Genomic DNA, 14,651 nt, shown 5'->3' on the forward strand with positions numbered 1-14,651 from the left:
GAAAGAGAAGCCAGTGGGCTCAGAACTGCCTGCTGTCACATGGTAGCTACAGCATGAACAGGCTCATTTCTGGGGACTTGGTCTGAGACGGCAGCACTCACTGTCTCCCTAGGAAATCCGTCATGGCTGCCCCATGTCCCTCCCCCACAAGGGGGTTCCTTTCTTAATTTTTAAAAAAATTTAAGTAATAATATAAAGAAAATGCTTTTGAAAGCCTAAAATAATTTTTGATAGAAAACACCCATGTTCATATCACCTCTCCCACACCTCGGCTGATTTTCTAGAGGTAATATTTTCCCATCATTTCCAGTTTTGAGCTCTTCTGCTGGCAGCTGTCATATGCCTAAGCAATACGCTTTGAATGTGCTCTTTCACGTCTTCAGGTCTCAATGGCAGACAATATCCAAAGACTCCCTGCTCTGAAAGGTGAGGATCTGGCCACTCGCATTGCGTCCCGCCTCCCTCTTCCGATCCAGTATTCCAGAGTCCTGTGATTACCTCTGGTCCTTCCTGTGGTTCCCCTGTGCTGCTTCAGGTAAACTATTCAGACCAGGGATTACTTTTTCTTCTGAGAACTTTACGCAGGCCCTCACCTCCCTTCCACAGAAGCTGAGACTGTCACGCTCAAGGCATTAAAGATTAAATTCCCAGCCCCAACCACACCCTTGATTTTCATGCTCTGCTGCCAGATTGACTCCTGAAGTCGAAAACCAACAAGTGTGCTTCACACACCATAGGATGGTGGAGACACAGGTAAATTAGCTCAACGTGGAAGCCAGGCTCTGGGGACTGAAGATACCACAAAAGAAACAGACAAGTCCCTGCCCTCAGGGAGCTTACAGTCTAGCATGGGAGAGTGAAGATCAACTAGGAACAGGATGCTGGGGGTGTTAAAACAGCAGGCGGCTGTGATCTAAAGTGACTGGGTGAGGGCTCTAAATTGAGTGGTCAGGGAAGGCTTCTTGGAGGAGGTAACATTTTCAAAAGCCACATGAAAACAGATATTGTTCTCCCTGCTGATGGATCCCATAACCTGCCTTCCAGAATCTCAGACCTAGGTGTCTCCCAAGAGCCCCCTGGACAAACCTTCCACCTATTATAGGAATGCCCATTTCAGCTTGGCGCGGTGACTCACACCTTTAATCCCAGCACTTTGAGAGGCCAAAACGGGTGGATCACTTGAGGCCAGGAGCTCAAGACCAGCCTGGTCAACATGGCGAAATCCCGTCTCTACTAAAAATACACAAATTAGCCGGGCGTGACGGTGCGCACCTGTAATCCCAGCTACTCGGGAGGCTGAGAAACAAGAATTGCTTGAACACGGGAGGGAGAGGTTGCAGTGAGCTGAGATTGCACCACTGCACTCCAGCCTGGGTGACAGAATGAGACTCTATCTCAAAATAAAAACAAACAAAAAAGTATGTCCATCTTGACTGTCTCTGCTTGATTACCTTTGCAGATGGGGAACTCACACCCTCACAAGGTCTCCCTCATACTGTTTCAGGTGTTTTATTTGAAAGCTGCCTTGTAAACGTCTGCCTCCTTTTAGCTTGTACTCTGTGATGTCCACAAGAGCCACATAGAGCAGTTCTGTCCACACTTCAGGTCTTCCTGCCCCTGACAGACAGGAAAGAACTCTGATACCTCACCTTCCCCAGCCACCTCCTCCTGCTAAGCGCCTGATGAGGAGTGCGCAGGAGGCCACCAGAGCTGCTGCTGGCACTGCCACGGAGACTACAACCTGTTTGGCAGCAGGCCTTATGGACCACCCCCCCAGGCCCGACCCCTCCCTGGGTTTGCTACATCAGCCAGGTTTAAGACCCAGGACCTATAATCTCAGCCTCTCCACTGAAGGTGGTGTCAGGGCCCTCCCACTTGCCCCAAAGCAGATATTGGACATTACCTGTTGGAGGCAGAGAGCTCCTGTGAGAGCCAGGGCTGGCTGGAATCCCAGGAGAACTGCTGGGACGTTCCCAGGTGGTCTCTGGTAAAAGAACAACAAAGAAAATCACTTTGAGAATGCCACAGGGCAGAACCGGAGTTTCACAGAGCAGAAGGAGATGGTCAGAGCTGGAGAAAATAGAGATAGTCAATCGCCCTCCTCCCCAGCTCTGGCCAGACAGGACCCTGCTTTCTGCTCCCATATCCATCCATCTCCCTTCCTGCTCCTTGCCGCCCACCACCATCCCATGACCAGAGCTGCTTTTTGCTGGGGTTCCTTCTCGATGAAGCTGGGGCCAGAAGGAGCTGGACTTCCTGTTGAGAGGTCAAGATCCTCTGAAACATCCTCTGCCCCAACCTGCCTCTTCATCCACCCCCACTCTGTCTCGAGGCTCTAGACTCTTCTCCTGGAGCCCTGAAGCTGCCAACTAGGAATTTCTCCCTGAATGTCCACTGTTACCTGAAACTCCAAAGCACAGACGAAAGAACACTGGCTTTCGTAAAGAGACAGGGGCCCTCTGCCACCTGGGGTGACTTCCAAGTTTCTTCCTGATTTCGGAGTTCTAAGTCTCATTTGAGCTGTAACTGCTGAATTTGCCTGGTCACCTCTTCCTCCTTCCAATGCCCGGCTACCGGCTCTGATCAGAAAGAAAACCGGCCGGGCACGGAGGCTCCCAGCTGTAATCCCAGCACTGTGGGAGGCCTTAGGTGGGCAGATCACTTGAGGTCAGGAGTTCGAGATCAGCCTGGCCAACATGGTGAAATCCTGTCTCCACTAAAAATACAAAAATTAGCCAGACGTGGTGGTGCGTGCCTGTGGTCCCAGCTACTTGGGAGGCTGAGGCAGGAGAATCTTTGAACCTGGGAGGCAGAGGTTGCAGTGAGCTGAGATTGTGCCACTGCACTCCAGCCTGGGAGACAGAGTGAGACGAGAGAGAGTGTGTGAGAGAGAGAGAGACAGAGTGAGGAGAGAGAGAGAGAGAGAGAGAGAGAGAGGGGAAGGAGGAGGAAGGAGGAAGAAAGGGGAGGAAAGAGGAGGAAAGAGGAGGAGGGAGGAGGGAGGAAAAGGAGGAAGAAGAAGAAGAAGAAGAGGAAGAAGAAGAACAAGAAGAAGAAGAAGAAGGAGGAGGAGGAGGAGGAAGAGAGAAAGAGAGAAAGAAAGAGAAAGAGAGAGAGAGAGAACTAATACTGCAACTACAGTATTGTCCCCCAAACACCACTTTACCCATTTCATTGCCGTGCACAGAGGCTTCTTATGAAGTTATCTAGTGATAAAAATAATACTTTCTCACTATATACATTTGATAATGCAAGAAAACACACAAAAATAAATATCACCCATCATCCCACCATTCAGAGGTCATCACCATCAACATTTTGGTATCCGTATGTTGACTGGTTTTCTAAGCATATGTTCCTCTTTAAAATAAGACAAAACCAAACTGTAGATTCTTTTCACGTATCAATTTTTGTGAATATCTTTCCAAAATCTGTCCAGGCGCAGTGGCTCACGCCCATAATCTCAATACTTTGGGAGGCTGAGGTGGGTGAATTGCTTAAGCTCAGGAGTTTGAGACCAGCCTGGGCAACATGGTGAAACCCTATCTCTACCAAAAATACACAAATTAGCCAGGTGTGGTAGCACGTGCCTGTGGTCCCAGCTACTTGGGAGGCTGAGCTGGGAGGATTACTGGAGCCCGGGAAGTCGAGGCTGCAATAAGCCATGATTGTACCATTACACTCCAGCCTGGGTGACAGAACATGATCCTGTCTCAAAAAATAAAAATAGACTGGCCACAGCTGCTCATGCCTGTAATCTCGGCACTTTGGAAGGCCAAGGCGGGCGGATCACTTGAGGTCAGGAGTTCGAGACCAGCCTGGCCAACACGGTGAAACCTCATCTCTACTAAAAATACAAAAATTAGCTGGGCGTGATGCACGTGCCTGTAATCCCAGCTACTCAGGAGGCTGGGGCACGAGAATCGCTTGGTCCCAGGAGGTAGAGGTTGCAGGGAGCTGAGACTGCACCACTGCACTCCAGCCTGGGCGATAGAGACAGACTCCATACCAATAATAAAATAAAGTAAAAATAAAAATAGGCCGGGCGCGGTGGCTCAAGCCTGTAATCCCAGCACTTTGGGAGGCCGAGACGGGCGGATCACGAGGTCAGGAGATCGAGACCATCCTGGCTAACACAGTGAAACCCCGTCTCTACTAAAAAATTCCAAAACTTAGCTGGGTGTGGTGGTGGGCGCCTGTAGTCCCAGCTACTCGGGAGGCTGAGGCAGGAGAATGGCGTGAACCCGGGAGGCGGAGCTTGCAGTGAGCTGAGATCCGGCCACTGCACTCCAGCCTGGGCGGCAGAGCGAGACTCCGTCTCAAAAAAAAAAAAAATAAATAAATAAATAAAAATAAATAAAAATAAATTTAAAAATCTTTCCAAAATCAGTATAGCAAAGTGGTTAGGCTCTGTTTAGTGCGGTGATTCTAGAGCCAGATTGCCTAGGTTTGAATCCAGTTCTGCCTCTCACCACCACTATCCTTGGCCAAGCTACTTACTCTCCATGCCTCAGTTTCCTCCTATGTAAAATGATTTCAATAAGGTATCCATCCAAGGGAGATACTGTATCAAGACCAAAGGCCCACATACATTCCTCTAGCGCTAAGTCATTTTTAAAGTTAGTCTGACATGAGGCTATAACATTAGTTAAAAATCCTATTACTGAAAATTCAATTGTTTCAAACAATAAAAACAAAACTGGGTTCTTGACTCAACTTGGCTCCTACACGACCGTGCAGCCCTAGGCAGATCACACCATCCCTCTGGTCCTCTGATGCTTCATCCAAAACAAAGAGGTTCAGCTACTTGGTCTCTTAGGCCCCAATATTCCCGCTTTCTAGCTGTGATGGGTGGTCTTAAGGCTCATGGTTTGGGTTTCGTGAACCTGGGCTCCAGGGGCAGGCGTAACAGGGGGTAATATGGTCCCTTCATGTCTCAAGGGAGAGAAAACAGAACGGAGGGTGATCTGGAAAGAAGAGAGGGTGTGAACATAAACAAGAGAGTAGTAGGGTCTTTTATGAGGAGTGACAGGGAGAGAGGCTGCCAGAGGGCTTAGGAGCTTCCCCCAGGGACGCACTGGCTGGCAAGAGCAGGAAGCCTTCGAGAACTTACTTCAAAGACCACTGCCCTGCTTAGGGCCCACGTCATCAGCCATTCATAAGCTGGGTGACCTCTGGATTCACCTGAACTCTGTATTTTGTTTTCCTCAACTATAAAATGGGGATGAAAATGGTACCTAAGCAGGGTGGGAAAGAGCATTAATTGGGTTCACCTGTGCAAAGCACTTAGGATCACATTGGGCACATGGTATGTGCTATCCCAGCATTAAATAAAACAAGAGATAAGCCTGGTGGAGCTTAGATGAGCAAAAGCAGCGAAGTGGGCATCCCCAGGAGAGGCGGGCATCCCCAGGACAGGCGGGCATCCCCAGGAGAGGCGGGCATCCCCAGGAGAGGCGGGCATCCCCAGGAGAGGCAGGCATCCCCAGGAGAGGCAGGCATCCCCAGGAGCGGCAGGCATCCCCAGGAGAGGCAGGCATCCCCAGGACAGGCAGGCATCCCCAGGAGAGGCGGGCATCCCCAGGAGAGGCAGGCATCCCCAGGAGGCAGGCATCCCCAGGAGAGGCAGGCATCCCCAGGACAGGCAGGCATCCCCAGGAGGGGCAGGCATCCCCAGGAGGGGCAGGCATCCTCAGGAGGCAGAGGCATCATCCAGCCTCAGGATCCTTCCTAGGGAGACTTCTCTTCTCTCCTGCCCATTGCATCAGGCCTGCCTAGAGGCCGCACCGTTGCCTTCACATCCACAGAGTCAAGACTGGGTTCCCCTCTCCACCTTTTCCTCTTGGGTTCCCTGGGTTCCCTGGTGGCCCCTGGACATCCAGGGACAGGGCTCACTCACCATCACCAGCTCCACCCTATGTCCCATCCCTCATATCTAATTGGTTCCCAGGGTCTGGAGATGCCCCTCCATGACGTTCCTCTCCTCCTCTCCATGTCACTCCACAGCGAGTCTGCCTGCCTCTTGAAATCCATCCACTCACAGCTAGTGGACCAGTCACCCTAGAGCCCAGCTTTCACCGGAGGTCACTCAACAGCGAAAATCCCTGGCTGGCTCCTTTCCAACACGGCACACAGAATCAACTCCGAAGTCCACTGCCCTCCTGGCAAAGTGCTCCAGGGTCCCAACCCCGACTGCATCCAGACTGACATCCCACTGGCTTCACTTCAGGCCCAGTTAACTTCTCGCCAATCTCTGAATACGCCTTTCCCGTATTCACTCACGCTCACTGCCTCCTGCTCCCCATCCCTGGATATCACAACCTTGTTCACTCATCAGGTCTCAACCAAAATGTCTCCTCCACCATGAAGCCTACCAAGATTGCTCTTCTTCCCTGCAAAGAGTTCTTCCCCAGATTCTCTAGAGTGGGTGCTGCAGTGCACCACCCAAATCTCTCCGGCTGCAGGGGCTCATAGCTGAGTCCCTCTCAGGGCGCTGCCCTTAGCCAAAGAGAGCTGCCAGGACCAAGGCCATGCCTAGGGTAGGGGTGCAGGGTGCACATCTTATGACTGGGGTGAGAGGGGATCAAAGGCCCACCAATCCCCTTGTTTCAGATCAAACAATTCTGAAAGCCCCTCCTAGCTCAGAGCTCCCCATGGAGGGGCCGAGGCCTCCTTGGTGGCCGCATTGCAATGCTGCTTCCTTCCTTCCCCAGGGGTTGCTCCCAGGATTACACACCCTACTGAAACTCCTGCAAATAAATCCGCCTCAAGTCTTCTTGAGAACCTGACCTAAGTCCCCCAACACACGCATTCCATCCAGCTTTTTTGTAGGCAATCAGCACTTTGTCCATCCCTCAGACAGCTCAGATCCTAACCTTAACACCTCATCTCCTTGAGGGCCGAAGCCATGGCCGGTTCGCCCTCTCAAATACGGCACCTGGTCTGAAGGATGCAAGGACAGATGGGCCAACAGAAAGACGGACGTTGTGACAGCACAAGAGAGATTCCGACCTGATGTGCTCTTCAGCTCTCCAGGAATACACAGCAGGAAAAAGGTCCCCGAAAACTTTCCCTTTGTGCTGCTGCCACCACCCCTTCGGTGGCTGACACCATTGACCTTATTTTAAAAGGAAGTCCCACCAGCTGATGCACAGACACTGCCTTTTGTCGTCTGATTGGAGCGGAGGTTCACAATTCATGCACTGACGACTCTTTCCATCCTTGCACCCATTCATCCATCGCTGTTTGCCTATTACCTGCGAGCCACCACCAACCACTGTGGACCCAAAATAAGATCTGGACTGTTTAGCACAGAAGCTGCTGGTCTCTGTTCCTCTCCCCGCCCCACATCCTTGAGCCATCCTGTGAAGGGAATTACCAGCAGCAGTGGCAGCCAGGATGGCAGCCAGGAGCTCTGGGGGCTCCAGGAGGAGGCTCTGAAACCCTAGGTGGATGCTGGCCTGCAGTCTGAATGCTGCTGTCCATGTGGGGACCCAATGGGAGGCCCCTTTCCCTGCCCTCACTGGCCTGGTCACTCCCAGACCCTCCGTAAGTTGAAGTCTCCGTAAGTATCCTATCCCTCCACTCTAACCTTCAAATAGGCCCCATCAGGGACGATGTAGCTGCCTGAAGGACTCAATCCAGTCCATTTCCTTGTCTTGGTGAGCTCTGACCAATCCAAAACCCAAAGACACTGTGAGCCTGCGGCAGGGATGGAGCTGAGCCAGGCCAGGCCAGACCACGCAGACATCTGGAGAGAGCCACTGGGGCTCTGACTGGGTGACATCACCAGCAGCAGGACAAGTCACCCCAGATGACCATGCCACCCACAGGGAGAAAGTCGTGTCCAGGTCTTTTCCAACACAGGACTCCCTCATCTGCTTACAACATACCAGCCTCCTTGACCAAGTCACGGTAAGACTGAAGCGACAGCTCCAGGCCTCAAAAGACGCTGGATTGAGGCCCTTTTGCATTCTCTGGACGTCCATCCCTGCGGTCTTAGGTCACCCCAGATGACTGCTCAGACTCTACTAACAGAGCCATGGCCACACAGGCCCCCAAGGCTCTAGGAGGAACAGTGCGGTCAGAGTGGAAGAAGTGAGATGTACTCTGGGGAGCCTCTTCCCACCCCACCCAATTCACACAAAACACATTTTTTCCTAGTGGTAGCTAGAACTCCATTCAGATCTCTTCCGCTGAGACCCAGAGAGCCAAACATATGCAAATGAACTGGCCATGGAAGAAACCAGTCTAAGGGAGGTACTATTTTAGCATCAATGCTAAGTGACAAATATGTTCATCTTTTCATCAGCAAATGACAGTGTCTACCCTACATAGAATAAAACCTATACAGAGAGCTGGGCACAGTGGCACACGCCTGTAGTCCCAGCTACTTGGGAGGCTGATGTAAGAGGATCTAGGAGTTCAAGTCCTGTCTGGACAACACAGCAAGACCCCATCTCTATAAATGAATAAATGAATGAATGAGCGAGTGAATGAATGACTTGTAAAGTTAGAGTCTAGTTGAAAGGTTGAAGATTATGTAAATCTGAGTTTCAGAGCACAAAGGCTCCTTCTTTAAAACAGTAATAATAAAATTTAAAAACAGCGAGCTAGGCAGAAGTTATTAATTTTAAATAGTCACTTCCGGGCTTCATTTCCCCTTGTCAAGGCTGTATTCTGCCTGCATGAGGAATATTAGGCTCCAGTGGCAAAGCCACAAGGAGCCCCTGGACCTAAGTCACTGGTTATGGTGATTGGCCACGGGTCCATCTGCAAGCCTCTGGCCCCCAGTGGCCTCCTGCTGGGGCTCATCCACTTTTCTTGGCTTGTGCTGGCTCTCTGCTGCCCCCTGTGGTTATCAGGTAAAATAACCACAGATACCAGAGCAGAAGGAAATGGGCTTTGGGGTCTTTACTTTTGATCTGAGATTCCTGCAGTCTTTTACTCTTTGCCTCTCTTTATACTCACCTTTCTGTGCTACTTGCTCTATCTCCTCCTCCCTCCCACCACCTTTTCTTTCTTCCTTGCCCTGGTTTGGTGGTCTCCCTACCCATGGCTTCTCTCCTTGCCTTGTAGTCCTCACAAGGAGGGTCTGCCTGGGCTATGGCTGGGTTTTTCTAGACATATGGCAGCCCTGCCACTCCGTTTCTCAGTCCTTGTCCCTTCCTACCCAGAAGCCGGCTTGCCCCCAGGTCATGTTGCCCTGTCCTCCAAGCGAGCCCCAGTGCCTTGGCCCAGGCAGACGTAGAATTTGCAATCAGCTCACATTCTCCTGGAGGCCCCTGCTTATCTCCCTTGGCCAATACAACAGCAGCAGTTCAGAGACCTGGTCCCCTCCCCTGCACCAGAGTTTCCTCCATCTCTGGCTTTTCAATGCCTTCTAGTACAGTCATTGCTACAAGACATCTGAAATCCCCTCTTAAAAGTAAATGGCTGAGGCAGGAGAACTGCTTGAAGCCAGGAGACAGAGGTTGCGGTGAGCAGAGATCGCATCATTGCACTCCAGCCTGGGCGACAGAGCAAGACTCCATCTCAAAAAAAGAAAAAAAAAGTAAATGATATTTAAATCACAACCACAGTTTCTCTACAGGAAAGAAACGATTAATCTCTGAAGAACCATTTACGCCTAGTCACGCCAAGCCCCTCCACATCTGGCATCTCCTTCAATGGTCACGAAACACCTATGAGATAGGTGCTGTCATTTCCTCTTTTTTTTGAGACGGAGTCTTGCTCTGTCGCCCAGCCTGGAATGCAGTGGCGTGATCTCAGCTCACTGCAAGCTCCGCCTCCTGGGTTCACGCCATTCTCCCGCCTCAGCCTCCCAAAGAGCTGGGACTACAGGCGCCCACCACTATGCCCGGCTAATTTTTTTGTAGTTTTTAGTAGAGATGGGGTTTCACCGTGTTAGCCAGGATGGTCTCGATCTCCTGACCTCGTGATCTGCCAGTCTCGGCCTCCCAAAGTGCTGGGATTACAGGCGTGAGCCACCGTGACCAGCCCATTTCCACTTTTAATGGAAGGAACTGAGGCCTCAGTGAGAAGTGGCATCTCTGGAACTTGGTCTGACAACAAAGACCCCCATTTTCTGGCCACACTCACCATGTCTGAGCTCTAGGCTGGGACTCTGGGAGTTGCAGCAAAACAATGTATTTTAATCTATAAACCACCTTTTGAGAACCATCCTCAATATGAATATTATTATTATTCATTCAACACTTATTTGAGGGCCTATTCTGTGTCAAGCACTGCCCTGGACACGGGGTTATATTGCAGGAAATATAATTGGTTAAACTCCTCCTCCCTCAGATTAAATTCTAGTGGTCATTATGCCATTCAATCTTAAATTAATTTTAGACACATGCACATGTGTATAAAATGTGTATGTGTATAACATTTTCCATAAGGGAAAACTTAAAGATTTTCTAATGGGACTGGGGGAGGGAGTTGTGCCAGGAGACAATAAATAAGCAAAACATATCAGGTTAACTGTTGGTACACACTAAGGAGAATAAATCAGGGAAGGGGGATAGAAAGTGTTATTAGAAAGAAGCTGTAATTTAAGAATGGCCAGGGAAGGTCTCATCAAAAAAGGAACACAGAATAAAGATCTGAGAGAAATGCACTATGTATCTATTGCTACATCACAAATTACCCCCAATTTAACAGTTGGAAACATCAAATGTTCATTATTTCATATTGTTTTAGTGGCTTAGCTGGGCAATTCTGCCTCAGGTTCCCCCATGAGGTTGGGATCAGGACATCAGTGGGCACTGCCTCACTTGAAGGCTTGACTGGGGCTGGAAGAGCTACTTGTAAGAAAGCTCGCCCTAAGGATGCTGGCAGGAGCCAAAGTTCCTTGCCAGGGGGCTCTGCACAATATGGCTGCTGACTTTGCCCAGAGTGAGCGAGCCAAGGGGAAGCAAGGCAAAGGGCACAATGTCTCGTATAACCTAGTCTCAAAAATGACACTCCATCATGACTGTCAGAATCTATCAGTCTCATGGACCACCCAGGAGGGAGGGTGGGAAGGGATGACACAAGGGTGTATCAGGAGGTGAGTGTGTTGGGGGCCATCTTGGAAGGCTCCTATCACAGAGGGAAGGAGCAAGACACACACATATTTGAGGGAAGAGAATCCCAAATGAAGGGAACATAAAATAAAAACGTTCTGAGGCGGAAGCACGACTTTCATCACAGAGAGTAGCAAGGAAGCTAGTGTGGCTGAAGAGGAATTGGGGGGAGGGGGAAATAGAAGAAGATGAGGTCAGAGGTAACAGGGGCCAGACTGGATCATCCAGGGCAGTAGTTCTCAAAGTATGGTCCCCGGACCAGCAGCATCAGCATTAGCTGGAACCTGTTGGGTGCCCTCTGGGTGATTCTGGTATACTCTCAGGTCTGAGAATCCCTTATTAAGAGCTCTGACGCTGGCATCTCACAGAGAGGTGTTCAAAAACCCCAGATCTATTCTTTTTAACAATGACCGTGTTATTCAGCCTCGGTTTCCCTGTTGTAAAGTGGGGGATAGCAGTACCGGGGTCCCAGCTTCCTAGTGTTGAGTACAGGACTCAGTGAGGTACATACAGCTCTCAGCACAGTTTCTGACACAGACACTGAAGAACAACAATAAGACAAAACAAAAAACCAAACCCACCTCCATTCCTTCCTTCCTCTTCTTTACTTCCCAACTTCTACCCCAGAAGCTGGCTCCCTGCCTCACCCCTCCTTTTGATGCCTACAAGGAGCACATCTCCCAAAAGAGGGGTACTAGGGGTGAAGAGGGGGCTAGAATGCCACCTTTAGCATTGCTGTGGTGTCGAGCTATCCCTTAGTTAACTAGGGAGACATCACTATGAGTGGTCCCCAACTTCCCACTCACAGCTGCTTACAAAATTCTTAGGACAACCCTACAATCTCGATGGAAAGCAGGGGCTCCTGTGCCCATTTCACAGACGATACAGAAACTGTGTTACTGATGGGATGAAGCCGAGGTCCCATTAGTGGGGCCCTTTGACATTTGCCAGAACCAAGCTCTGGTCTGGCTCCAGCCTGCACAGAGGGCCTGTGAAAGAGCAGGGCCAGGAATCCAGGAATCGCCAAGGAATTCGAAGGGTCACAGGGAGTAGGGGGTGCTGCCTGGAGCTGTCCAAGCCTGTCTCTCAATTCTCATTAGGGTCCCTGATCTACCAGCCTCCTTACAGGGTGTAGACCCGTGCAAACACACTGGGAATCCATGAGCATTTAAAAGAAGATCACCGGCCGGGCGCGGTGGCTCAAGCCTGTAATCTCAGCACTTTGGGAGGCCGAGACGGGCGGATCATGAGGTCAGGAGATTGAGACCATCCTGGTTAGCATAGTGAAACCCCGTCTCTACTAAAAAATACAAAAAAAACTAGCTGGGCGAGGTGGCGGGCGCCTGTAGTCCCAGTTACACGGGAGGCTGAGGCAGGAGAATGGCGTAAACCCGGGAGGCAGAGCTTGCAGTGAGCTGAGATCCGGCCACTGCACTCCAGCCTGGGCGACAGAGCAAGACTCCGTCTCAAACAAAAAAATAAAAATAAATAAATAAATAAAAGAAGATCACTGACCCAAACTTGGGTTGAAGGGCAAGGAAAGTTGACTGCAATGTTGGAGAAATGTGTCTTGTCACCGAGACAACAGGTGCTGGTAACTTACCGCCAGCTCATACATATGATTCCCATCTTATGGTTGAGAAACTGAGAAGAAACTTTATCAAATCCAAAGCCTGGATGTTCCAGATCCAGAACCTAAGCACAGGTGTTTGGCAAAGCTCTAGTCTCATTTCCCAATCCAGTTACTCACCAGAACTACTGGGGTCACTTGTTAGAAATACCGATGCCCAGACCTCACTCCTGGAGCTTCTGGTTGAGTAGCTTGGGAGGAACTCAAATCATCATTTTTACCAAGCGATCTCAGTGACTAACCACATGCGGGGAAAACTAACTAGTATACTCCATAGTAGGAGAGTCATGGAACCCAGCCAAGGATCAGGAGGCACCCGGACCCAGACAACAGCCCCAGGGGGTGGGTTAGACTTAGGATCAGGCAAGATACATGGTAGCAATGTAGAGTAATTTAAGGAACTCCCCAAAACCTTCTAAGAGCCGTGGCTTTGACATTGGTCTTTGCTACTTGAGTTCCCAGGGGTGCTATATGAATTAAAAGAGATTGCCACAAGTCCATGAGCATGACTGAGTCCTCAGTCTTTCTAGAATAGGTGAAGATGAGGAGAAAGGAGAAGGCACAAAAGCAGTGAGTGCTGCAGTGAGGGACACCCAGAGGGAAAAGGTTCCAATGTGTGGGCACAGGCAGCAAGAGTGGGGGAGGTGCCTCTAGCAGGGCCTGGCCTCCTTCCCAAAGTCTTATCTTAAGCCCCTGAGGGCCAAGTCCTGAGTTACAGGACAGGAAAGACAAGTTTTAAGCAATCATGTTCCCAGGTGTTTAGAGCTGACAGGGACAGCAGAGCTGGGGCAGCCAGCTATTCTCACTGTGGCATGGCACCGGAAGAGTCCAGGTGACCTAACAGTGCAGTGCTATGCTCCTTGTCAATTCATTCAGACTTTCTGAGCACTGGGGAGCAGCAGGGGGGCTCACAGCATCGTCTCTGCCCTAGGGAGCTAACAGGATGGCTGGAAGAATAATCACGTTCTGCCTCAGCTACATCCCCTTTCATACCCATCCCTCCTACCAGATGTATTCAGATGTTGTGACTGTATTGAACAAATGTGGACCTGTCTCCCGGGTACCACGGACACTCAGCAATTGTTTGATGAATGAATGAGGACACAGCTCAAAGCAACTATTAGAATTACGTTCAGTAACACGGCTAATAGCTGATTTTTCAAGATACACGTGTATATGCATGTAGATTAAAACAAAGATAAAGAGACAGAGGGACAGACCAAGAAGGCGGCCAGGGAGACAGATAAAGCCTCTATTCCCTTCACGCCATACGAACTACCGATCAGTCAGCAGCCCAGTTTAAAAAGAGCAAAGAGCACATACAGGTGATTTACAGACACCTGTATTGCAAATGATCAATAACCAAAAAAAAAGATGCTCGTTCTCATTCAAAATTGGAGAAATACAAGCTAAGACTGTAAGACACTATGTTTCCACCCATGGGATAAAGAAGCTCCTTTGTGACTGATAACCCCTATTTAACCAGAGTCTGCAGAAACAGGTGGGAATGCCTCTCTGTGAAAGGCAATTTGGAGACATCCGTCAAAAGCCCAAATGCACGTGTCTTTTGACCTAACGACAGTTTTAGGTGTGCAATAATGTAAGTATGAAGGTATTCTGTGGAGCACTTTTCATTAGAGGGAAAAGACTCTTGGGAAGTAACCTAAATGTTCGCCAACAGGGGACAATGATGTATTGACAGGGTGGCGTTCTGCGGAGCTCCTGAAGTGCATGACTGTTGGAGTGAAAGGCTCCAAAACACACTACGTGTATAAAAGGTTCTCACTTTAAAAAAAGGGTGCAAATAAAATGTCTGTGCTTGTGTATGTAAGGCAAATGTGCCGAAAGAATACACATGAAGCATTTGATGCTGGTTCACTCTGAAAAATGAAACTAAAGTAAGAAGACTATGTGTGTGTGTGTGTGTGTGTGTGTGTGTGTGTGTGTGT

The 14,651-nt window shown here is 49.8% G+C and overlaps 1 protein-coding gene across 4 annotated transcripts in view; it reads right to left on the minus strand.

Moving 5' to 3' along the window:
* The window catches only part of GAS7 (growth arrest-specific 7), a 234,910-nt gene that overhangs the window by 76,242 nt on the left and 144,017 nt on the right, over positions 1-14,651 (minus strand). For all 4 annotated transcript variants that reach the window (XM_011973163.1, XM_011973162.1, XM_011973164.1 and 1 more), the window contains one exon: positions 1,904-1,984. In XM_011973163.1, the coding sequence (XP_011828553.1) occupies positions 1,904-1,984 (81 nt within the window). The remainder of the gene's footprint in view (positions 1-1,903; positions 1,985-14,651) is intronic.

Source organism: Mandrillus leucophaeus, unplaced genomic scaffold (genome assembly GCF_000951045.1).
Source record: "Mandrillus leucophaeus isolate KB7577 unplaced genomic scaffold, Mleu.le_1.0 Scaffold135, whole genome shotgun sequence".
Lineage (NCBI taxonomy): Eukaryota > Metazoa > Chordata > Mammalia > Primates > Cercopithecidae > Mandrillus > Mandrillus leucophaeus.